Below are 24,527 nucleotides of genomic sequence, written 5' to 3' on the forward strand. Positions count from 1 at the left end.
AATATATTTATATATATATATATATATTTATATACATGTATATATGTGTGTGTATATATACATATATTTCAGCTCGCTTAGCGACTCTTGTTTAACTTGCTGTAATTTTACTTTCTTATGTTTCCTTGTGCATTTTTCAAAGCGTCTAGCAAGGGGCGATGTAGCACAACAGATAGAAAACTGTGGCATTATACCAACACGGTAGCTAACAAGCCTACACAAAACATAGTTCAGGGATGTGAGATTAATTAGATTAAAAAGATGTTAGGCAGACATGGATCGAGTGATTTTTTTTCATTGAAGCGAATTGGACTAAATTCAAAAATGGGCCAAGTTTTGGTACAAACCTTTTATTTTACACACTCATTTTACGCTTGGGGCTCATAGGTGCATATCATCCAGCACTTTGAACTTTTATAATTCCAATAAATAATACAGAACACAAAAAATGTCGCTGCAGATATGTGCAAAAGTGGAAGTAACTTCAACGATGCCTCAGGCAAGGAAATGAGTACACCATGGCAAAGCGGAAAAGGTTCATTTCTGCTCATCACCAAAATTGTTACATCTAGTTGTTTAGCGCACGGTTACTGATAAGCAGATACCGTATTCATAATCTCATTTTTGTATTTCATTTTAACGATCAATCGAAAGTAATCACAAAATTCTTGTAAAAACACTGGCAATTATCCTTCTGCTTTGCAATAGCGGCTAAAACGTAAATAACGTTAAGCATTTCTGCCGCTGCTTGGAATCGGTTAGCAGAGCATGATGAATAGGGTTTGCTCCATCTGTCTACATTCAGCTTTTCTAATGCTCCATTTGAGCATCTATTTCTGTCTATTCCCGCTGCTACCTTTTCTTGCTTTCTGTTCATATTCGCGGGCGTGTGATGCTGAGAGCAGGCGTCGTGGAGTCGTGAAAGCTTTCATTCCGCCTGCCGAAGGCAGAGAATGCAGACATTTCCTCGAGTCTTTGTGCACGAACTGCAGCTATGCTTACGCGACGTTGTTAAAGTGAGATATTGAACTAGTGGTAAATTATAATAACTAAAATAATAACACAAAACATATAATTTCGCAAATATCAAAAAACCATAGTTCCATGTTCATGTAAATCACATTGTGTTCCGTGCAAAAGTGGTGGAGTTGATAGTGTAAAAATACAACGATTCCGTGGCTCGGTTATCTTTTCTTGTATCAAGGGAGTTTGTGTTACACAAAATGCTGCAATTATATGTTGAGTTTGTGCTATTTATTGTTAGCATCCCGTTGGGTTTAACCTTGCCGCAACATTCTGCGCAAGAAGGTTGCTTAGAACCTACACGCCCGCACAAATCTCGTTGCGAGCTGTACTTTCGCTGTTCGCTTTTACCTTCGAAAACCGCCGTTTGGATTACAACCCAATGTCGAAAGGGTTTGGTGTATCAACATAATCTCAACTCCTGTGTTGTTCCAGGTGCGTATGAAATTAATGACATGCTAACGTAAAGATCAGCATCTCGGCAAAAATATATTAAAAAATTGAATAGAATAAGTAGAGCAGAGTACCATCATCAATTGTTTGAGATGGATTGTCTTTGTGACTAATTGGTGCTCTACTTCTACAATTCATCTTCAATTTACAAGATTCATAACATACAAGCTACGATTCAAACGGAATTGCATAGAATATAAGATCTGAATTTTATGTCAAATTATTCAAATTCCGATCCAAAAAAATCAAACAAATACTGAACTGTCCGCTAACGGTAAAAAATACTGCTAGAAAATGTTAAGCAAAAAATGAACCTCTGACCTCAATCGACCTAGGAGATGAAGCAATTCATAAAGTTATAAAATGAGCTTTACGGTACCGTTCAGTAGGATAGATTTTTTTAACTCAAATAACACACACAAAGCAATAGGCTGTCGATAGCCGCCTTTAATATTCGCACTTTTTACAGCTTCCCAGAATACGTGGATGCAAAACCCATCATACTTCCTAGCACCGACTGATTGGTCAATTTTGTTTCCCATTCTTTCTCCTGTAACCGACACAGACAGCGATTGGCAGTGCGATCTTCCCTCGGAATTGGAACATAATAATAGCACGGACCGGTATCAAGCAATCGTTTATAGCACCGACAATCTTCACCAACAGGCACTTCCGCCTAGTCGATCGCCTCCAACTACGAATCGAAATGCCCAGTTGATGGATTTCAAACTTGCACAGCACCAGCTGCCAAAAATTGAACAAAACGAATTTTTCGTTCTACTTCCCCAAGAACCTATTAACGAGACACATTTAGCTAACAGCTATTCAGAGGGTGAGAAATTACAGTCTAGCAGCGTGAAAAGGACGGTTGAACATTCGAATACGAACTCATTTATGCACCATCCCTCGAATTTTAAGACGCTTCCCCTCCCGCGTGATGTTCAAGACGGGTTATCATCAAGCGTGGAGCAGTCACCGCCGAAACCTTTGGACATATTGAGCTCTTCGTTTCAGAGTCCCTTGCAAATGGACTATACCATTCTGAGCGCTGGGCAAAGCAACCATGGAAAACTACCATTGCCGCCAAATGGCAAAATTCATCCGGAGCATTTGACGCAGATTATTAATCAGCAGAAACAACTGAATCGATTTGTTACTCATATAAAACAACAGGGCGTACCCATTAGCGGAGTTGATGGCTATGCTCCGTTGGAAAATAAGTTAGTGTTTTCACGCCAGCCGGCACTGACCGACGATCATATAGCTGCAGATGATGGTGAGCATAGGCTACACCACCAGCAGTTTCACACCAAAGGAGACAAAAATCCCACAGGGAAAGAGCCATATGTATCGGAAGACATAATTAAAAGCATTCTTCAAATTTCGCATCAAATGATCGCCAACCACCACAAACCATCAGTAGCAGAGGAACTACAAGAATCGGAACATAATTTGTATACTATCACCGAAGAAAATACCTCAACAAACTTGCCTATTGCATTACAACGTGTCACGCCCTCAAAATCAAAAATTACAGCTACCTTTAATTCGAAGCCCATCTCGATAAGCTTCACCAACCCATATTCCTTAAGTCATACTGCTGTGTACGATAATCTGCGCAACCAACCCTTAAATGAGTCGACCTACTACAGTACGTTTCAACCTATGCTCTACGATATATATGGCAACAGATTCGTTTCTAAAGATGCTTTATCGCAAGCAACACCGCAGGTTAATCAGTATAGGCCGTACTTATCTTCGACGACTCCACCACCATCACTGTTGCATATCTTTCCAGTCCGAAATTATCCTAACTTTATGTTACCGTATATATCACCGACACAAAGCTTTAAACCTGCAGCTTCAACTATAATGAGTACACAGAACACGAATTATCAATTACCAATTTTACTTCAAATGCAGCACAATTTGACGGGTCAAGATGTGACAAGCAACGCCCTCGATCGTGTAGAGGAATCTGATGAAAGTAGTGATAGTATTAATTTGGATAGTGATCAAAAAATACTGTCTAATGAATCTTCAGATGAATCTGAACAGATCGAGGCGGAGAATACGTCTAAGCTAAGTAGTGTTCCCGATGCATCGTTCAAGCATAAATTGTATACTCAGGCCCCTGTAACTTTGGAGTACAATTCTTACAAAGACAGTATAGTGCCTCTTCTTGATACTAATCCAAGTGATGTACGAATTTCGGTCGCGATGTGTACACTTGGAAGTCGGGAACCTAACAAGACCGATTGTTTCAAGTACTTTGTCTGTAATCCTCACAATGGAGCTTTCCAATCGTTTACTTGTCCATCGTTTACGGCTTTCAACAAAGATTCCCGCCTTTGTGACACAGCATCGTACCAAGTCTGTATGACCCAAAAGATTGATGTTTCCACAAATCGGCCGGCTATACTTTACAAGGGCTCATTATCGCAGCATAGTTCGCATCTCTCAAAGAACGACTTGTTAACTGCTCAGAAATACGCAGAGCTCATACGGTTGGAAGCAAACAAATTACTAACCCGTAATAGCATGCCTTTACCACCGGAACAGGTAGTAGTAATGCCGGGGATGCACACTGTTAGCACTGCTGTTCTCGATGCTGTGAAACCAACCGGGAAGATTCGTCGAAAGTCATCCTCGGGAAAAAAAAAACACGCCCAAATAACGACTATGACATCTACCACTACAACGACCGCAACTCCAACTGCAAAGTGCTGCAATTCCGTTCGCAAAGCGCCTCGTTGTCGGGCTGAGGGGCGCGTACCGAATCCCATGGATGAATACAGCTACTATGTATGTCACCGAAAAAATCAGAGAAAATTTGTCAAGATGAAAATTACTTGTCCATCTGGGCAAAAATATTGCGCAGCATCTCAATACTGTACATCTAGCTGCTGAAAATATCATTGTGGTATGCGGTATTTATTTATTTACACCTCGGTTTATATGATTGGAACGTTTTGGATGATGGATTACTCAATAAAATTATCTTTTGTAGCTTAAAATATCAAACTGTTATTTTAAATTCGGACATACGCCTGAATGTATGCAACCGACAAAACAAGCACGTTAGTTTAAGGTACATATTTATTTCATTAGGACTGCATAAAATTTAACAAACAAAAGCTTGAAGTCTCTTACGAAATGTATACTAATAGATTGTATACATTAAAATGTATACATGTATCCGAATTAATGTTTGGAAAGCATGTAAACATGCACAGCAAGTTTTTGCTATAACCACTGATCAATAAGTAAAAGACTTATTGCCCAAATCGATTTTTTTCAACAAACATACATGTAAATTGACTATTGTAATCATTACTTCATGAACTTATTTTATTCAATTCCTTATTGGATTACATTTTTTGTTGATAACGACATTCAAAAGGTTCTTCATTTAAAAAAAACGAGAATTCACCATTTGACGTTTGATCCGTCTTTCGAGAGCGTGTTGTTTATTTATCTGTTCAGCTGTCCATTCATGTCCACCACGTGAGATTGGTTATAATACAGATGTTGTCGGTAAAAATCAACTTACTAGCTAAAAAGTAACACTAAGCCAATTGCTTAATAGTGATTGATATACCTGGCGTAGGTATTGAATTTGTGTGAAAAGCATAATATTTCTTAAAAGTCCAATATTTGCATCTAATGAAATGGTGCAAAACAAACACATAAGTTGCCGTTAGCTTGACTGAATTCTTTCTCCGATAACGCGTCAAATCTAATTTAAGTGCTATGAAATCGCGATTAGAACCGGTATAATTATTAACAGTTGTGTTAAAACATTCGTTTTACTACAAATTTATCCCTGCTCGAATTCACTGCTAATGAAAAGTGAACCAACAGAAGATGTGTCATCATCACTTGCCACTGAATGGACATAATTGTTGTTATCAAGTGCGTATCAAAACGTATTTTTGTGTGATTAGATTAAAGTACAATATTTCATTTTTTTCTCCTGTTTCTCACAAAGATTGAACGTCCAAGACGCCGCTGAGCAGTAAACCTAATACCACTGGTTTTGCGTTCCTGGCTGTATAAAGTGCATGGTGTGAATCATGTTTATCTGGGATCAGTTTTGGGACAACATTTGCCCAACTGGTCTCAGACCATGGGTAGAAAGTAACAGTGATTTGGCACCGTGTTTTCAAGAGCTCGTGCTACAGCTTCCTATTCTCGTTGTTTTTGCCACTTTTTCATCATATTACTATGGAACACACAAACGTACGGTGTCTAGAAATGAAACTCAAGTGCGTTCCTTACGAGTGCGAATTTTCGCTACGTTGGGGCTCAGTATCTTGCCTGCATTAAAAGTTATTTACATTTTCCGCATTCATAAGCTGTTGTATCCCGTGGATATACTACTAGCGTGTGTGCAACTTGTAGCTTGGCCTATTCACTGTTGCTTTCTTGTATCATCCTTACGAAAAGGTTCAATTAGTCACCGTGGACCTCTGGCTCTGATTGTTCTGTGGACATCGCTATTAGCCTTGAGCACTATTTGGTTGCATACGAATCTTTATACCGATTATTGGTTGTGGTATGCAGCCCATTTGTTGATATACTTGTGCTATGGTGGAACTCTTATTGCTCCAGGAAATGCTCACTACGTACGTCTTCAAAGATTGGATCACCAACGGCAGCCACTGCTCTCCTACACACGTTTCTTCGATGACATTGAAGAAAACGCTCTGGGACCAATCGAGGACGATGCCAACATTATTTCCAAATTTTTATTTTACTGGGTACGACCACTGATCGCTAAAGGTGTCAGCGGAAAATTAAGGCGCAGCGACGACCTTTTCGATCTTCCAGAAAGACTTACTATACATCGAATAACAGATAAACTACAAAAAGCACTCAACGAAACAACTTCTTTGTTGAAAGCCTTGCATAGATGCTTCGGATGGGAATTCTACACGATAGGATTATTACGTTTGCTAGGAGATCTAGCAGGGTTCGCGGGTCCGATCTTGCTTGGTGGTTTGTTGCGTGCGGAGAACTATGGCAATATTAGTACACCGGGTGTACCGTCGGAGACTGATGGGCCTATCGATTTTCGACCATATTACTATGCTCTCGGCTTGTTCGGATCAGCTATTGTTAGTGCTTTTGCAGCAGTTCATTTTAATTGGCGCATGACTTTCATCAGTAGCAAATTGCGTATGTCCATCGTAACGGCTATTTATCAGAAATCACTGACAGCGACTCAACTGCAAACGGCTCGTCCAGAAATACTGAATCTGATGTCCACAGATACAGACCGTATCGTAAACTCGTGCATAAGTTTTCACTCGTTCTGGAGTATCCCATTTCAACTGTTCACCACATTGTACCTACTCTATACACAGCTTGGCATCGCGTTTATTGCAGGCGTCCTATTTGCAATATTGCTAATCCCAATCAATAGAAAGATTGCTCAGAAAATTGGGCATCTTTCGCAAGGGTTGATGACGGCAAAGGACGCGCGAGTTATGATCACCATGGAAACTCTCAGTGGTGCGAAAGATATTAAACTGAACGCGTGGGAAGACGTTTTTATTACCAAAATTAAAAAAAACCGCGACGAAGAATTGAGTTATCTTGCCAAGCGTAAGTATCTGGATGCATTGTGTGTGTACTTTTGGGCCACAACGCCGGTGCTGATGTGTCTGTTTACCTTCGGTGCATCGATTCTGCTCGGTAGTCGGCTGACTGCTTCTTCGACTTACACTAGTGTTGCGCTGTTGAATATGCTTATCGGTCCTCTAAATGCGTTTCCCTGGGTAATCAATGGATTGACTGAAGCATGGGTCTCGTTACAGCGCGTTCAGGAACTACTAGATTTACCCAATGTCAACTTAACTGAATACTACCGACCACTAACCATGTCGGACGCATCATATGCAAATTCATCGAAAAGTCCAGTTGTACTGGCAATTAAAAATGGTGACTTTGAATTCGAAGTAAAGCGTAGTCGCAAAGAATTGAAATTGGTACATGAAGATATCATCGATTTTGTCTTTCAAAATCTCACACTTCATGTGCATCAGGGGGAACTAGTTTGCCTAGAAGGACCTGTAGGCGGTGGAAAAACAGCATTGTTGCAGGTAATAATGGGCCAGCTACATTGTACCGCGGGAGCGGTAGCGATATCAACAGAAGTTGAAGAAGGCTTTGGTTACGTGGCACAAAGTGCCTGGCTGCAGCAGGGCACAATACGTGATAACATCGTTTGGGGAGAAATATATGACGAGTCTCGGTATAACTCGGTCATTCATGCATGCGCATTACAATACGATTTAGATGCACTGCGGGGCGATAATACTTCGGTTGGAGAGCAAGGTCGAACCCTTTCCGGCGGACAGAAGGCCCGAGTTGCGCTGGCACGTGCTGTGTATCAGAACAAGAGCATCTACCTTCTGGACGACATTTTATCAGCTTTGGATGCACACGTGGCATCACACATCATTCGTCACTGTGTGTTTGGACTGTTAAAACACAAAACGCGCATCTTAGTTACGCAGCACTCAATGCTACTAAATCGAGCAACACAAATCCTGCACGTTCAAGATGGCCAAGTTACTCAGAGCGACTCCTCAAACATTGGATCTTTATTAAGCGATTGCGATGATTATGATGAAGATACCATCGTAACGCAAGGCAAAGTTGGAGATGTTTCTTCGTGCGCAGCAATAAGGCAAGACGATGATCAACCAAGCAACGATAGCGTATTGATGGAGGAAACACGAGAATTTGGTCACCTCGACAGAACAGTACTTGGTGCTTATTGGCAAGCAATGGGCCGTGGTCTTGGTTTTTGGGTCATTCTAGCAGTATTGATGATGCAGATATCTCGTAATCTAACCGACGCGTGGCTAGCGTATTGGGTAGGCTTGTCAAACGAAAATACATCTAATGAAACCAAACTGGTAGAAGATTCAACTGTGCTTTCACGAGAGAGAATGGAAGGAATGGTAGCAGCAATAGATCACTTAATTTATCCGTTGTTGAATGAGGATCGCAATGGAACAGCAAGTTTCTACTATCTGGGAGTGTATACGGGCCTAGCAATAGGCAACAGTTTACTTACGCTAGTAAGAGCATTTATATTTGCTTTCGCTGGTTTAAAGGCTGCCAAATACATACATGATCGTTTGCTGAATAGTGTGCTCTACGTAAGTACTTCATAAACTCTCAAAACAAAGCATACCGAAGAGAACAATAATGTGTTTTGTTTTCATTACAGACCAAACTTCAATTCTTTGATGTTGTACCACTCGGACGAATTTTGAATCGGTTTTCCTCGGACGTCTACGCAGTTGACGACACACTTCCCTTCATAATGAATATTCTACTAGCTCAGTTTTTTGGGCTACTCGGTGCACTGCTCATCAGTCTTTATGCCATGCCGTGGCTTGGATTATTGATTATTCCTCTTGTTCCTATATATCTTTCACTGCAGAACAAATATCGCCATGCCTCTCGTGACATTAAGCGCCTTTCAAGTAACGCCCTGTCTCCGCTATATGCTCACTTTACCGAGACACTACAAGGATTGAGCACTATTCGGGCGCTCCGCGGCGAAAAACGATTTCAACGAGACTTTCTTTTCAAGCTTGGGGAAAGTATCAAGGCTCAACTATCCGCAGCCGCTACTCAACAATGGCTCGGGTTAAGATTACAACTATTGGGCGCTTTTCTTGTTGGGGGATCCGGATTGCTAGCGGCTGTTACTTCAGCGCATGTTACTTCGCCAGAGCTAGTAGGGTTGGCTATTTCATACGCTCTGTCTGTCACTGGACTTTTGTCTGCGTTGCTTTATGCCGTGGCTGAAACGGAACAAGAATTTGTTGCAGTTGAACGAATCAATCAATACTGTCAACTCGAGAAAGAAGTAAATGCAGATGGATCAACTGACCCGCCTTTTGGATGGCCATCTCAAGGCGTAGTTTTGTTTGATAACGTTCACATGCGTTACCGCGAGCATTTGACGTATTCAATTAAAAAGATCAATATGAGTGTAAAGCCTTGTGAACGTATCGGTATTGTTGGACGGACAGGGTCCGGCAAGTCTACTATGTTGGCCTCCTTGCTGCGTGTAGCTCCTTTGGACAAGGGTTCAATAACAGTGGATTTTGTAAATATAGCCGTATTGCCATTGGATGTATTGCGAAGTAGAATTGCTCTCATCTCTCAGGACCCGTTTCTTTTCAACGGTACAATTAGAGAGAATTTAGATCCTCGCTCTGTGCACATCGACTCAGAAATTTGGGAAGCCATAACAAGTTGTTTAGCAAGCCCACTCGTACAAGCACTCGGTGGGTTAGATGCCACTTTAGACGTAAGCGGAGCAAACTTGTCAGCGGGACAGAAACAGCTGCTGTGTCTAACACGTGCTTTACTAAAGAAATCAAAAATTGTGCTAATTGACGAAGGAACCGCAAACCTAGATTTCGAATCAGAATCCGCCATTCACTTAGTTTTGAAAAATGCTTTCCGTGGTAGGACTGTCATAATGGTGGCTCATCGACTGAGAGGAATTTTAGACACCGATCAAGTGTTGGTCTTGCAGAATGGCACGGTAATCGAGCATGGAGCCCCGCGTGATCTTGTACAGCAATCCGATTCATTGTTTCATTCGTTGCTAGAAGAACAGCAAACGTCTCACTTGAATGTAAATAGAATGTGACAAAAGCTTGTGGATATGATAGGCCTTACGTAGCAAGTGATAGTGATATTTAGGAGAGAAAAAAAACAACTTGAGACTTGTGCATTTCTTTGGTTAGTGGCTGGTTTATTCAAGAGACATTGAATATGAAATCATTTTACCATTTATAACTTACTGGAAATAAATTGAGATTGTCCAAGCGAACATATTCCACGTGTTAACACACATTGTAGTTTTATATTTTAATATTAACGTATTCTATTATGCTCACATATTCTACATTTGGTGCATTTGTTTGTAATATCTTTAGAATTTTTAAAATACATACACTACACATCGCTATCTGTACAATTTATCTCCTAATTTCTTGATCGTTTTGCATTGATAGGAAAGCCTTCAAAATCATAATCAAAAATTAAGCGAAAAGTTGAGGGGGAGGTCAAAAGCGAATGCATAATGCGCATAATAAGAAAATCGGCTTCGTTGGACGTGTGGCGTGTTTCAATATGCTCGGCGCGTTGAGCATACCAGCACATTATTAAGAGCATTACTCTCGTAGGGACAACTCAAAAGAGATAGCCAACAATACTCTCTACTCTCAGGATGATACTCATTACTGATAGCGCCATGGTTGGCTGATCAAAACACGTACGGCATGTTCAGATCAGTTTCCCCTTGGGTCTCACTTAGTCTGTATCGCTCACTAATTTAGGTAGGTACATTAAACGGAGTTCCTGTCTCAAAGAGTTATTTGTGCTTGAGCGGTTGCAGTGAAAACATACGGTTGTGCGCTGGGAACCAGTAACTTACAGTATCAGTTTCACACGTGTGTGCATTTCCTTACAATCATTTGAAACACCAAGTGATACCAACCACAGCTGTGAGTGTTCTTTTGCAAACGTTGCAAAAAATAGACGAATAATGGACCCAACGAATGGCTGCTCAGAACTCAAGAGTCTGGAAAAACGGTTCGCTACAAAACAACCCCTGGTATTTTTTGTCAATGGAAAGAAGGTAAATTAATAATGTAGATTTTGTAATCATACTCAACCTCCACAATGTCGAAGATCATGAAAGTGATGATAATTCCAATGTCCACCAACGTAGGCGATGAAAATCACTCTTAGTAGAGAAACCCGGCAACAAACACGATGGCATGCGCTGATAACGGCTATTTGCACTAATCAAATACAATGTACACATGTGAGCAAGAGGCTACCAGGCAACCAGTGCCGTAGTAGCGTGTAAAGTAGCGACGACAGATTTCTGCGGCTGTGAACCGTAAACATCTCATACGTGTGAGTCGATGGTCAATCAAATCCTAGACTCTACTGCATTCGTATCACTCTTGTGTACAGCAAATCACTCTCACTTTGCTACAGCTCGATTGAAGTCATTTTTTGATATTGTGCATGTTTTTGATTTAGCGAGCTTCTCATTTATTGCGTTGATTAATTCGCCCGAGTAGCTGATGCCTCAATCGCGCGAGTAATAATTAATTACAATATTTTACCTTGTTTGTAGATTATCGACGATAGTCCTGACCCGGAATGTACCTTACTTGTGTATTTGCGGGAAAAGCTGCGACTTTGCGGCACGAAGCTTGGATGCGCTGAGGGAGGCTGCGGAGCGTGTACCGCCATGGTGTCAAAGGTAGACAGAAAAACGGGTTTGCTGCATCATCTTGCGGTCAATGCCTGCCTCACGCCCGTCTGTGCAGTCCATGGGATGGCCGTGACAACTGTCGAGGGAATCGGCAGTACTCGAACCCGTCTGCATCCTGTCCAGGAGCGCATCGCCAAAGCCCATGGTTCGCAATGTGGTTTCTGCACTCCCGGCATTGTGATGTCGATGTATTCGCTGCTCCGCAGCTCACCCGTTCCGTCAATGAAAGAGCTCGAGGTGGCCTTTCAGGGTAACTTATGCCGCTGCACCGGGTATCGCCCAATCTTGGAGGGATATAAAACTTTCACCAACGAATATGGTAACAGCTGCGCTATGGGAGAAAAGTGCTGTCGCAATGGAAACGGCAACGGTTGCGCAAGTAACAAAGACCGTTTGGAGGTAGCAACTGTGCTTTTTCAGCCCCGGGAATTTGTTCCGTACGATCCGTCACAAGAACCGATTTTCCCACCAGAGCTGAAGCTCTCCGATAAGTTGGATTTGAATTCATTTGTCTTTCGAAACTCTCAAACCGCCTGGTACCGACCAACAACTCTTAATGATTTGCTTGCGTTAAAGCAAGTGCATCCAGAGACAAAAATTGTAGTTGGCAACACGGAGGTCGGCGTCGAGGTTAAATTCAAACATTTCGAGTATCCCGTTCTTGCCTACCCATGCCAGATAAAGGAGCTGATTACCATAGAGCGTCATGATCATGGTTTGAAGATAGGGTCAGCGGTCACGTTGAAGGACATGGAAAATGCATTACGAAAGGAAATTGCAACTGAACCGGAGTCAGCGACGCGCCTGTACTCGGCTATTGTCGACATGCTGCACTGGTTCGCAGGCAAACAAATTCGTAATGTTGCGTCGGTGGGAGGAAACATTATGACTGGGAGCCCCATTTCGGATCTAAATCCTATCTTCACTGCGGCTGCAGTTGAGTTGACGGTGGCAAGTTTGAGTGGAGGAATCCGCACGGTCCACATGGGTGATGGATTTTTTACAGGCTATCGAAAGAATGTGATTCAATCACATGAAGTCCTTGTATCGGTGTTCATTCCACGGACAACGAAATATCAACATTTTATTGCACATAAGCAAGCCAAACGCAGAGACGATGATATAGCCATTGTGAACGGAGCATTTAACGTCCGTTTTGAGCCGAATTCGGACGTCGTTGAGGAGCTTCATTTGGCATTCGGTGGTATGGCGCCTACAACGGTATTGGCCAAGAAGACCGCACACGCTTTGATAGGGGCCCGATGGGATGCACTGCTAGTGGAACGTTGCAACGATCTACTGGTGAAGGAACTCCCTCTCAGTCCCTCGGCCCCAGGCGGAATGATTGTGTATCGTCGTTCACTGACGTTGAGCCTCTTTTTCAAAGCGTATCTCGCAATAGCTCAGGCGCTCGATAAACAACTAATTCCAGGTCGGCAGCCTCTTTGCGATCGCGAAAAGAGTGGGTCCAATAGCTTCCATACATTGGCACCCAAAAGTGCGCAGCTTTTTGAAAAGGTTGCAAGTGATCAGCTGATCACCAACCCAATCCGACGACCAGAGGTACACGCATCGGCCTTCAAGCAAGCCACGGGAGAAGCTGTCTACTGTGATGATATTCCAAAGTTCGCGAACGAACTATACCTAGCATTTGTGTACAGCACAAAGGCTCATGCCAAAATTTTATCTATTGATGCTTCGGAAGCGTTAAAAGTTGAGGGTGTTAGCCGATTTTTCAGTGCAGCAGATTTGACCGAAGAACAAAACAAAGCTGGTCCTGTGTTTCATGATGAGTTTGTTTTTGTAAAGGACACCGTTACTGCCCAGGGACAGATAATCGGCGCTATCGTAGCTGACAACCAAAAAATCGCTCAGCGATCAGCACGATTGGTGAAAGTTGCGTACGAAGATTTAGAGCCAGTGATAGTTACACTGGAAGACGCCATCAAACAAGAGTCTTTCTTTCCTGATTTTCCTCGAACCATCGCCAAGGGTGACGTAGACAAAGCTTTAGCCGAGGCAGATCTTATAGTTGAAGGTGACTGTCGCCTTGGCGGACAAGAGCATTTTTATTTAGAAACCCAAGCGTGCCTCGCTGTACCCAGAGATTGTGACGAGATTGAGGTAATCAGCAGCACGCAGCATCCTACAGAAATACAGATGCATGTAGCGCAAACGTTGGGCATTCCTGCTTCTAAGGTGGTGTCACGAGTAAAACGTCTCGGAGGAGGTTTTGGTGGAAAAGAGTCTCGAGCTGCGATCGTCGCCATACCTGTTGCTTTAGCTGCTTATCGGTTAGGAAGACCTGTGCGTTGTATGCTAGATCGAGATGAAGACATGGCTGTATCAGGTACTAGACATCCGTTCTATTTTTACTACAAGGTAGGGGTCAACAAAGACGGCACTTTGGTTGGAGGAGACTTTAAGGCTTACAACAACGCTGGTCATTCTATGGACCTCTCCTTTGCTGTACTGGAACGTTCCATGTTTCACATTCAGAACGCCTATCGCATTCCAAATTTGCGTGTGCGAGGATGGGTTTGCCGTACAAATCTTCCTTCAAACACTGCATTCCGTGGATTTGGAGGACCACAAGGCATGATGGTGGCAGAAACAATGATGCGTCACGTCGCACGAACGCTTAAACGAGACTACGTTGATCTAATTGAACTCAACATGTACCGGGAAGGTGACACTACCCATTACAACCAGCTGATCGAGGGCTGCAATGTTGGCAAGTGTTGGAAAGAATTGATGCAATCATCCGACTTTTATCGTCGTCGAGAAGCGGTGGATAATTTCAATATAGAAAATCGCTGGCGTAAACGCGGTATCCATTCCGTTCCAACCATGTTCGGCATTGCATTTACCGTACTACATCTCAATCAAAGTGGAGCACTTATTCACGTGTATCAGGATGGCACGGTTCTTCTCACCCATGGCGGCACTGAGATGGGACAGGGGCTGCACACTAAAATGATTCAAGTCGCTGCATCAGCCCTAGAAATACCATTCGATCGAATCCACGTTTCCGAAACTGCAACCGACAAAGTGCCAAATACATCCGCTACAGCAGCTAGTGCTGGTTCCGATTTGAATGGCGCGGCAGTGCTTAACGCATGCAACATCATCATGAAACGATTGGAACCCATACGCAAGCAATACCCAGATAAAGACTGGGAGTTTTGGATCAGCAAGGCTTACTTCAATCGTGTGTCTTTATCGGCAGCCGGATTCTATGCCACACCGGAACTTGGATATGACTTTTCCACAAATGCAGGAAAAGCATTTAACTACTACACATATGGTGCCGCTTGTTCGGAAGTGGAAATCGATTGTTTAACGGGGGATCATCAAGTAATACGCACTGATATCGTTATGGATCTAGGCTCCAGCATTAACCCAGCAATCGACATTGGTCAAATCGAAGGAGGTTTTATGCAGGGTTATGGTCTGTTTGCTCTAGAAGAAATGATATATTCACCCCAAGGACACGTATATTCGCGGGGGCCTGGAATGTATAAACTACCTGGGTTTGCCGATATTCCCGGAGAATTCAACGTATCACTGTTAACTGGAGCTCCCAATCCTCGTGCCGTGTACTCATCGAAAGCGGTAGGTGAACCGCCTCTTTTCCTGGCATCTTCAATCTTTTTCGCAATACGGGATGCAATAGCTGCTGCTAGGAAGGAAGAAACCTTAAATGAAGAATTTACATTAATTTCGCCGGCCACTTCTGCGCGCATTCGTACTGCTTGTCAAGATAAATTCATCGAGCGCTTCGTTAACAAAGAAGCTTCTGAAACACTTCAACATGTAGCTTGGAATGTAATGCCTTGACGAATACTTTGTAAACTATTTGTCTAACTTGTAAACATTTTTTAGTGGAACATTTTTCATAACATTTGAGAAGAAAACATTTTTGTTGAAATTTTATTCAATTTTGAAGAACAATAAATATTAAGAAACAAGACCTTCTAATGTTTAGTAGACTTGAACCAGCATCCGATTTTAAAGATTCCCGGCTTCTTTTTCAAAGATAAATCCTTTTCAATTGATTCAAGCGAAGCTGTGGTGGATAGGTAATAAGAGTACAACAAGAAAAATTATTAAAACGGTTTAAAAATATTTTTAAACTCTTGTCGTTAAATTTTTAAAAACATTCATTACTCACAAGCGCCATCTGGTTCTTGTGCCATGTTTTGCATATCAACCGATTGCATTTTTGAAACATAGTATAGAGACGTTACCACATTAATTGGAGAGTTGGTATCAGGATGGAGTTGATTATAGTCCCCACCACCCTCAGAAGCAACGTTAGTTTCGTTTAAGCTAGAAGCATTATTGCTAAGACGTTGCACATCATTTTCAAGTGTGCAGTTAGTATTTTGATCATTGCTCGCGTTCGATTGCATACATGAAGCCCGGGAAATGTTAGTTTTTTTCTTTCTTCTGAATGTGTTTGTAAGAATTCTTTTCGACATCTCACATGAACGGGAATAAAGAGAATATTCTTCTTGCAATAAGTCGCTTGCGATATCATGGTTCTTCTTGGATTTTTCTGATTTTTCCAAAATAGATCTGTAATAGGTTTGAAAAAGAAATAAAAAACAACTTTGTTATCACATTTTCACGATGCAGTCAGAACTTTAATCATACTTTAAATCAAAGATTTCATTTCTCATTAGCTCGATATTATCTCTAGTTTTTTGTTCATCCTTTTGCCGACGTAATTCATTGCAAGCAATTTGTTCCTTTAGCTCGACAAATTGTTGTTCCATCTCCATTTTTCTCTCATTCATGCGTTCTGTACGGTAGACTTTCACGGAATCTTTAGGTTTTGGTAACGTTTTTGAAGCTAGAACTATTTTTCGCTTTGCAAGCAAATTCTCGTTATCAGAATATGATATTGCTGTTTTCTGGCGAATGTTTGGTTGGATCATTAAAGGAATCATGCTGGAACGACGATCAGATAAAGTGTTTTCCTTAAGCTGGTTGCTGTCATCATCATTCGAATCCGACCCGTTAGTACATTCAGAAAATGTTTGAAAAATCGATGATCCTGAAACTTCTACCAATCCTTTGATAGATTGAGGATTGCACGCGACATCATTTTTTCTGTCGTTGGACAAATGCTCGGCACTGCTCCAACGATTGAGAGTATCCGTTAGATCTCCTACATGTTTAACGTTGTCGTTCTTGGAAGTTTCTAGGCCAATGAATGTATTATTTCGGGTAATTTTTCTAGCTTCACGTATGTAGTGTCCCATTTCATGCGATGTTTTATGACTATATGGTGACACAGAGTTTTTCCGCAACACATCCCCAACAGAAGTTTTTTTACATGGTTGTAAATTTACAAAACTCGCCATTTTTCTAGGATTCGACGCTACTTACAAGAAACTAACAGACATTGACGCGCCGTATGCACGAATTACAAATTCAGCAATGTTTGCTCTGATGCTAAATAAATCGAATGTGATTTTGGGCAATGTATTGAAAAATTGTCATAGCAATGTAGCTAAATGTATCATAAATATGTGCAAGTATTTGATACCATCACCACACATCAGCAAACTTTATTTTCCATTTTCGACAACCGTCGGATGTACTAGAAACAAGGAACTGTAACAATCGAGATTTTTTTATTTTTATACTTTTCCAGTTTCACTTTTGAGCTCAGTTTATTTGTCTGCTTTCAATGTTTTCATGTATCTGATGAACTCAAACATTTTTACCACATTTTCACACACATGTTTGCTTCTATGGGCTAGTTTTCAGAGTAACACCTTATAAGTAAAACGCGATTTTTTTGAATGCGATGCTGCAATAAAGGCATGTTTAATCGTTTTTTTCTTTTCAAGAATCCTTTTGCCTATGACGGTGACTTGCCAGTTGTTTTATATTTTCCTGAACTTTTTCGAGTTCCTAATGAGTCCTGCGAGCCGGAACTGAAGTCTCCTGTGTAGATCATAATAGTGATTTTTATTATTTTGTACATAATCAAATTAATGTTTAAGATGGACGCGAAACGAATCCAAGGTCAGTAGTAGAGATGACATTATAATGCCGGAAGAGGGAGGTTTACCGACCATTCCACAAATATGCAAAGAGAACAGAAATATATATAAAAAATAAATCAATAATCAAGTCTCGAGGTTGCAAAACAATTAACAAAACTTTTTTTGTTATTCTTGATTGAAACGAAGAGGCCGAATATAGGCGCCTATCTTCGTTTATATAAAGATTACGAAAATAAACATAAGCAAATTAAGATATATGAAGTATTTAATGTATCTTTGATAAAATGCAAGCCCGATTATTCTAGAATAATTTGTATGTGTGAAATGCAAGACTAGCAAAAATTAGAAATTCTTGTTGAATATGAGCAAGCAAAACAAATACTATATTTCTCTAATAGATGCAATTAGAAACATGATTGAAAGGTTTTGGTCTACAATTGAGCATGTAGAATTAAGTAATAGTTGGACATCCGGTTAGTTGCATGCACGAAGGAACGAAAGTTTGATACATACTACCAAAATATGCATCAACACTTTGTTGACGCTAACGTTTCCGTTTTTCGTTGCATTTCCGACCAATATCGCTTCTGACGTGTTAACTCCCCTTTGCGTAAAAAGCTCTGTACAGACTCAATAAGGCGTATAAAAATGAAGAAATTCATCTTTATCTGCTACCATTTTTAATCACCGCTATATTGCAAACCTACGACATGAACAAACTGAGGCATGAGGCTAGATATAATTTGACTGCAAATTGATAAACAAAGCATTATGGAAATATCCACTAGAATACAGAAGCGCAAATGATGTTTATCAATGGTTGATGTTGTAACGATATGCTGTGAACAAAGGTATTCGTTGTAGCGACAGTATGATCAAATTAATGGGTTAATTTGAAGTTATTGGATATGGTGTCTAATGAAATGGATATCAGTGTATTATTGACTGGACACATTATCAGCATGTTTATAACATGCAACCATTTGGTATCCTAACTAGCCTTTAAATGTGATTATTAGTGCTTGATGATATGGTTAACGAAGGCTGGTTTTTTATGATTTCTAGTCGAATGCTTTAGAGAATACCGAATCAACCCCGTCTCTTGCATCGTGATTTTTTCAATACTCTCAATCCAATTAAATTTTCTTAGGTATCCTAAGCAAACATACAAAATCGAATTATAAATCATATTACATAGCAGCATCAGCACGTGTAGGATACTACACTATCACCATACATTACGATCACTACCAACCGTCGTATTCATCATCTGAGTAATGGTTATTATTAGTACCTGCATATTTTTTATTCCTCGGATCCTGTATCGGTGGAGAAGTACGCATACCAGTTGGAGTAAAGTCCCTCGAATATCCTCCACTACTACGTCCTTCTCTATGAGGTCTTTCGCGATCATTGACACGATTTCGATCTCGATCTCGATCTCGATCATAGTTTGCGTGACGCGAATGGTGCGGTGGCGACGGTGGAGGACTGAAATCATTCTCAGTTTCATACGTAGACATAACGGAATAGTCGTATCGGCTGTCTGGAGAATACCGGCCCCGATCGGGACTGTAGCGACCTCGAGTATCGATTATGCTGTTAGGAGAATATCGGTTGTTTGGTGGAGGAGGTGGTGACATAAGCCGTCCAAGTGGGGGTGGTCTCATTTCTCCTGGCCCATGAGGAGGTGGCATGAAAGGTGTCATAAATGGAGGAGGAGGGCCAGGCATAAAAGGCGGCATGAATCGAGGAGGTGGTAGTACGCCCAATAATGAAGAAACATTTGGCGACTCGACACGGATAGGAGATGGGGCAGTTAAACCGAGATCAGTTTGTGTGATGGATGCATTCGGTAAACCATCTGAAAGAAGTAAAAATATATTAACAATTATTTTTGAACTATCAGTTTTGCGATGGTTAGATTAGATTCCCAAAACAGTATACTGAATTGGACAAATTTGATTCACAGTACCTAAATTGGAAAAAAATTAACCAAAAATACTTACCGCTGGTAGTTGAAATTTCACCCAGAGCTGTAAGCTTACGCCGTAACGCACTAGATTCACTACGTGCTTCTTCCAAGCGTCGTTCCGCTTGGCGAGCTGCAAGCCAAGCATCGTGAGACCGGGTTTCAAGTGTTGTATATTGAGCCTTGTGAGCAGTAGCTTGAGCTTCAATTTCGGCACGAAGCTTATCGTTTTGTGATCTAAAAAACAGGCATACACAGAACATGATAGAACTATGCCATTGTTAAATTGAAATGAAGTAACCTACTTTAATTGCTGAATTTCATCTTGCATGTGCCGTATCTTCTCTACTGTTGAGGTGGTTTCACCTTGTTGTTGCATCCACATGGCTTCCTTCACGCTCAACTCTCTGAAAATAATAAAAATTATATATTAAAACACGGATTTCACGACGCTAGAGCTATCTCCAAACTATTTGTACAAACATACTTTTGTAGTTGGGTTTCTTTGTCCTTGAAATAGGACGACAGCACTTGAAGCCTTGTTTCCGCTTCGAGTTTATCCTTTTCTATCGTGCTGAAATCTCGTTTAAGCGTAGATATTTCTTCATTAACCATTTTCATATGGTCTTCTACAAGCTGACGTGCAATCTTAATAAATAAAAAAATAAATAAAATTATGCAATACGCTGCTGATTGTTACTAACGGTAGCACTTACAATTTCCCCTTGTAGTTTATCTTGGATATCAGTTTTTTCTTTTGTTATGAGTGCAATTTGAGTTTTCAATTCAATCGAATCAATTATTTGCATTCCGGAAGTTCCGGTTACGGTTTTGCTTTCTTTCAGGCACTGCTCTAACGCCTCACATTTGGCTTGAGCCACTGCAAATGCTTTACGACCTTCATCTGCTTTACCCTGGAAAATTTTTACTTCTTTTGTAAGTCGTTCAATTTCAACACTGGTTTCTTGGCGTAGATTATTCAAGCTAGTCAACTTCTCATGTTTTAACTGATCTATTTGTTGTTGAAGCTGTGAGCGATGTTCAATCAGCTCGGTGTTTGCTCGTTCCATATCTTCTAGGCGATCTTTAAATTTACTCGCCTGATTGGATAAATTAATTTGTAGTTGACTGTTTTCACGACTTTTTTCTGCAAGCGAAACATTCATTGAGAGTATTGTTTGCTGTTGCTCATTCAGTTGTCGCTGAAGTTCTTCGACGCTTAATGCAATCGAGTTGCTACCGTTTTGATTCAATAACTCCGCTACCATTTTATTCAACTCTAGCCCAGCTTCGGCTGCATTTTCAAGTTCCTTCTCCAGACCCGAAATTTGATCCTGCATCTCTAATTTTACTTGCTCGGCAGTTTCTAATTCAGCTTTAAGTGCCATCACCATATCGTTAGAACCAAACGAATTATTTTCAATGCTTACGAGTTTATGCTTCGTATCCTGAAGCTCATTTTTTAGCAACGTGATTTCTTTGTAAGATGTCATCAAGTCACGTTCAGCCAAATTTAGATTATATATTAAACGTTTGTCTTGCCGATTTTTGTTGATTAAGTAATGCCCGAGAGAAAACATCAGCAAGGTAAATGAAGTGATCATTAACATTAAAATAAGATCGCTCAATCTTAATGCTTCTTGTACAAACACTTCTAAATAGTATCCAATGGGCTGTTGTTCAAAGCTTAGAAAATCTTGCTGTTTGTTGCCATCATCTTGAAGCTCCTCAATACCACCTCCATTTCTTTTGACAGTTTCTTCCATCGGATGTTTCGCTAGTGAATTCATATAATCCGCATCGCCGTTTGAATGCTGTATCGACGGTGGAACAAATGCTGCGATTGGGGAACAATCGGTTACGTCATTCTCACAATATTCGTTATCCATAAGCACTGAAAAGGAAGAAAAAGTAGTATTCAAATGATTTCTTCCAAATAAAACTTTTCGTTTGTTTTAGAAATGTAAGTAACGTTAACATTGATCATTTCTTAATCTAAAAAAATCTGAACTGTTATGTAGCACTGAATTACTGATACGATCAAAAAATTATCCATTTCCATTTAATTACCTTTATCATTGAAACCAGTAGGCTCGTGTTCAACCGGCGTTAGAGGTGTACTCAGTTCGACTAAATCAGCGTCTTTATTTAAAGAATCTTTATCATCTTGATCTGGTTTTGCTTGTTCTACTACATGTCGTAGATGTTTATCATCATCTGATTGAGCATTCGACATGACTGGATCAACTTCAGGTGTGGTTTGTTTATCCTGGGTAGCGTAATGGTGATTATCATTTGCATGGTCATGATGTGAATGACTACCATGATGATGATGATGATGACCATGATGATGAAGATGGCCATGAGCAAGAATATTGCCTAAACCACCAGCAAGGATACGACTAGGATGAGTAGGCTGATTGTCAGAACTTGCAACTGTCTCCAAAGTGTTAAGTGCAGGTTCAATTGTTACCGGATTTATATTATCAGCAGTTGTTTCCACGGGAGTAACTGTTTCAAAAATGTCAGGATATATTGCAGCCGATGCAGCTGTTTCATCATTAACCAATACGGAAGATTCTGTGGTGAATACATTTTGAGAGTAATCCGAAGTAAAAAATTCCTCAGGTAACATATCCACATTTGGAATGCTTTTCGAATCCAACAAAACTGGTTTGTCTGTACTAGAAATTGCTTCTTTTGTATCTTTGGACAATTTTATTGCTCCAGCGTGTTCAATATTTTGAACTTCTTCAAATGATTCATTCTTCGTTTCTTGTGTGTTTGATACATAAGTTATTGCAGCTTTCAAAGGATTTTCCGTTTCTTCGGGGGCAGTTGAGGAAACGTCATGTTCTAAATTATTCACACCCTGAATTAAATGTGTTTTCTGATTGGATATTTCCTGTTTATCACTAATAAAATCATGCATTACAGCATAATTATCAATGTTGTTTTGCTTCTGCTTTTGATCTAAATTAGATTCATACTGCAATGTCTCTTGGTTTTCTGCTTTCGAATGGGTCTTTCCGAAGCTATCTCGAAGAGCAGTAGGATTCTCAATGTTGTTTTGCTTATCCGATAGCTCCTGCTTTTCTTCTAAATTGGATTCATACTGTAAAATCTCTTGGCTTTCTGCTTTTGAATGGGTCTTCTCGGAGCTTTCTCGAAGAGCAGCAAGACTCTCAAGGTCGTTTTTTGTGGCCGTTAGCTTTTGTTTTTGATCTAGATTGGATATATGAGCCAATGTCTCTTGGCTTTCTTCTTTCGAACTGGTCATCCTAGAGCTATCTCCGGCTTGCTCTTTTTGGGTAAAGTCTTTCGCTGTATCATTATGATGAGTAATAAAATCAACTTTCTTCATGAGTTTTGTTTCCTCGCTTTGATCTTCTTGGATTTCGTCTTCATCTTCGTCGCTGATATCTTCTGCTTCTTCGTCATCGTATTCCTCTTCATTGTTCAATTCTTCTCCAGATTCAATATTTTCTTCTTTGCCATTCTCATCATCAGCAACATATTGCTCATTCGTTTCTTCACCCTTGGGAGCTTGCGAATTTGGAACAACTTCCAAAGATGGTATTGGTTCGGCGTTAGCATGCGCATTTTCTATAGGAACTTTTGGCGTTAAGCTATTCGGTACATCATTTGTTAACACTGCTCCATCCACTACTATCTCTTGTTCGACACCATTGCCAGAAACTGTCGATGGCGTTGATTTGATAGGATCAAGATCTACTCGAGGTATGTCATCCTTAAACCAAAGTCTGTCGGCTTTTTTTATCACGATCGAACTTTCTTGTATAAATTGCTTAGCAGCTAAGCCCTCCTTGCCTTTGGACGTTCGCACAAAGAAATCTTTATCCTTGCCGACATTTTTCGCCAAAATTTCAAGCGATTCATTTTGTTCCAGATTTACTTTTTGCCCACCACCGCCCCGAAAGTTCATGACTGCCCTGCCTAGAGCTATTACACCTGCAAAAAGAACAATGTAACAAAAATGCATGAGACGTAAACATTTGCATATGCGGAGAGTCAGTATTATTGAATTACAGACAAATGAAAAATTCAACTACGATGCATTTGCGTAGACTTTTCAATTTGATAATTTCACAAACATATAATTTAATATTGCTATACAACTTTACTTTGGGCAGTATATCACGAATCAGCAGACGAAATGTTTGCCAGCCGTTAAATGACCCACAATTTTGTCTGTTTTTAATACCTTCACCTGCTGCCAGACCAGAGAGAGCTTTAAAGTCAACACATTTTATCATTTAGATTAACTTACTTTTGCATTGTGGGTCGCCGCATTCTTTACCTAACGTGTAAGCAACTTGGAACACTATAACTAAACACAAAAACTGTACAAAACAATTAACTATAGACCTTTTCATGGTTTTCTGCTATGGAGCCACATCACTTATTAAAATTGTATTTTTTACTTGAACTGTCATCGGCTTTTTGACGTTTCAATACGGGTTACGTGGACCCGAAATTGGTCAATGGTTTATTGCTCTGAACAGTATGCCCTTGCAAAGATAGTAAAGTATTCACTAAATAAAATATTTTGCTTTCTTTATTTTAAACTAACCGTTTCGCATCCAATATGAACAATTTGTGTATATCCTCTGTTGGTACTTTATTCTTTGGAAAATAGTATATTAAATTACGAAGCTGATTATCGCGAAATCGTAGGTGTTTTCAAAAAATAGTTGACGAC

At 40.5% G+C, this 24,527-nt stretch overlaps 5 protein-coding genes across 5 annotated transcripts; 3 read left to right on the forward strand and 2 right to left on the reverse strand.

Moving 5' to 3' along the window:
- The first annotated feature begins 3,348 nt into the window (after positions 1 to 3,348).
- LOC128727626 (uncharacterized) lies at positions 3,349 to 4,386 on the forward strand. The gene has a single exon (XM_053821556.1). The coding sequence runs from the start codon at positions 3,349 to 3,351 to the stop codon at positions 4,384 to 4,386; it is 1,038 nt and encodes a 345-aa protein (XP_053677531.1).
- A 921-nt stretch (positions 4,387 to 5,307) lies between these two features.
- Positions 5,308 to 10,340, forward strand: LOC128723270 (ATP-binding cassette sub-family C member 10). Its single transcript, XM_053816990.1, has 3 exons — positions 5,308 to 5,391; positions 5,468 to 8,651; positions 8,723 to 10,340. Exons 2-3 carry the CDS (start codon positions 5,553 to 5,555, stop codon positions 10,163 to 10,165), a joined length of 4,542 nt encoding a protein of 1,513 aa, XP_053672965.1. The 5' UTR covers positions 5,308 to 5,391; positions 5,468 to 5,552; the 3' UTR covers positions 10,166 to 10,340.
- A 633-nt stretch (positions 10,341 to 10,973) lies between these two features.
- LOC128727693 (xanthine dehydrogenase) lies at positions 10,974 to 15,716 on the forward strand. Its single transcript, XM_053821632.1, has 2 exons — positions 10,974 to 11,158; positions 11,669 to 15,716. Exons 1-2 carry the CDS (start codon positions 11,066 to 11,068, stop codon positions 15,647 to 15,649), a joined length of 4,074 nt encoding a protein of 1,357 aa, XP_053677607.1. The 5' UTR covers positions 10,974 to 11,065; the 3' UTR covers positions 15,650 to 15,716.
- A 70-nt stretch (positions 15,717 to 15,786) lies between these two features.
- On the reverse strand, positions 15,787 to 17,181 carry LOC128727632 (uncharacterized). The gene is made up of 3 exons (XM_053821562.1): positions 16,469 to 17,181; positions 15,984 to 16,390; positions 15,787 to 15,878 (listed from the first exon to the last, which is right to left on the reverse strand). The coding sequence occupies exons 1-3, from the start codon at positions 17,179 to 17,181 to the stop codon at positions 15,787 to 15,789; spliced, it is 1,212 nt and encodes a 403-aa protein (XP_053677537.1).
- A 183-nt stretch (positions 17,182 to 17,364) lies between these two features.
- Positions 17,365 to 24,201, reverse strand: LOC128727634 (transport and Golgi organization protein 1). The gene is made up of 9 exons (XM_053821564.1): positions 24,096 to 24,201; positions 23,078 to 23,776; positions 21,875 to 22,384; positions 20,521 to 21,698; positions 20,292 to 20,452; positions 20,110 to 20,211; positions 19,842 to 20,041; positions 19,127 to 19,696; positions 17,365 to 17,770 (listed from the first exon to the last, which is right to left on the reverse strand). Exons 1-9 carry the CDS (start codon positions 24,199 to 24,201, stop codon positions 17,685 to 17,687), a joined length of 3,612 nt encoding a protein of 1,203 aa, XP_053677539.1. The 3' UTR covers positions 17,365 to 17,684.
- Between the last annotated feature and the right edge of the window lie 326 nt (positions 24,202 to 24,527).

The sequence above is a fragment of the Anopheles nili genome, chromosome 3, assembly GCF_943737925.1.
Source record: "Anopheles nili chromosome 3, idAnoNiliSN_F5_01, whole genome shotgun sequence".
Lineage (NCBI taxonomy): Eukaryota > Metazoa > Arthropoda > Insecta > Diptera > Culicidae > Anopheles > Anopheles nili.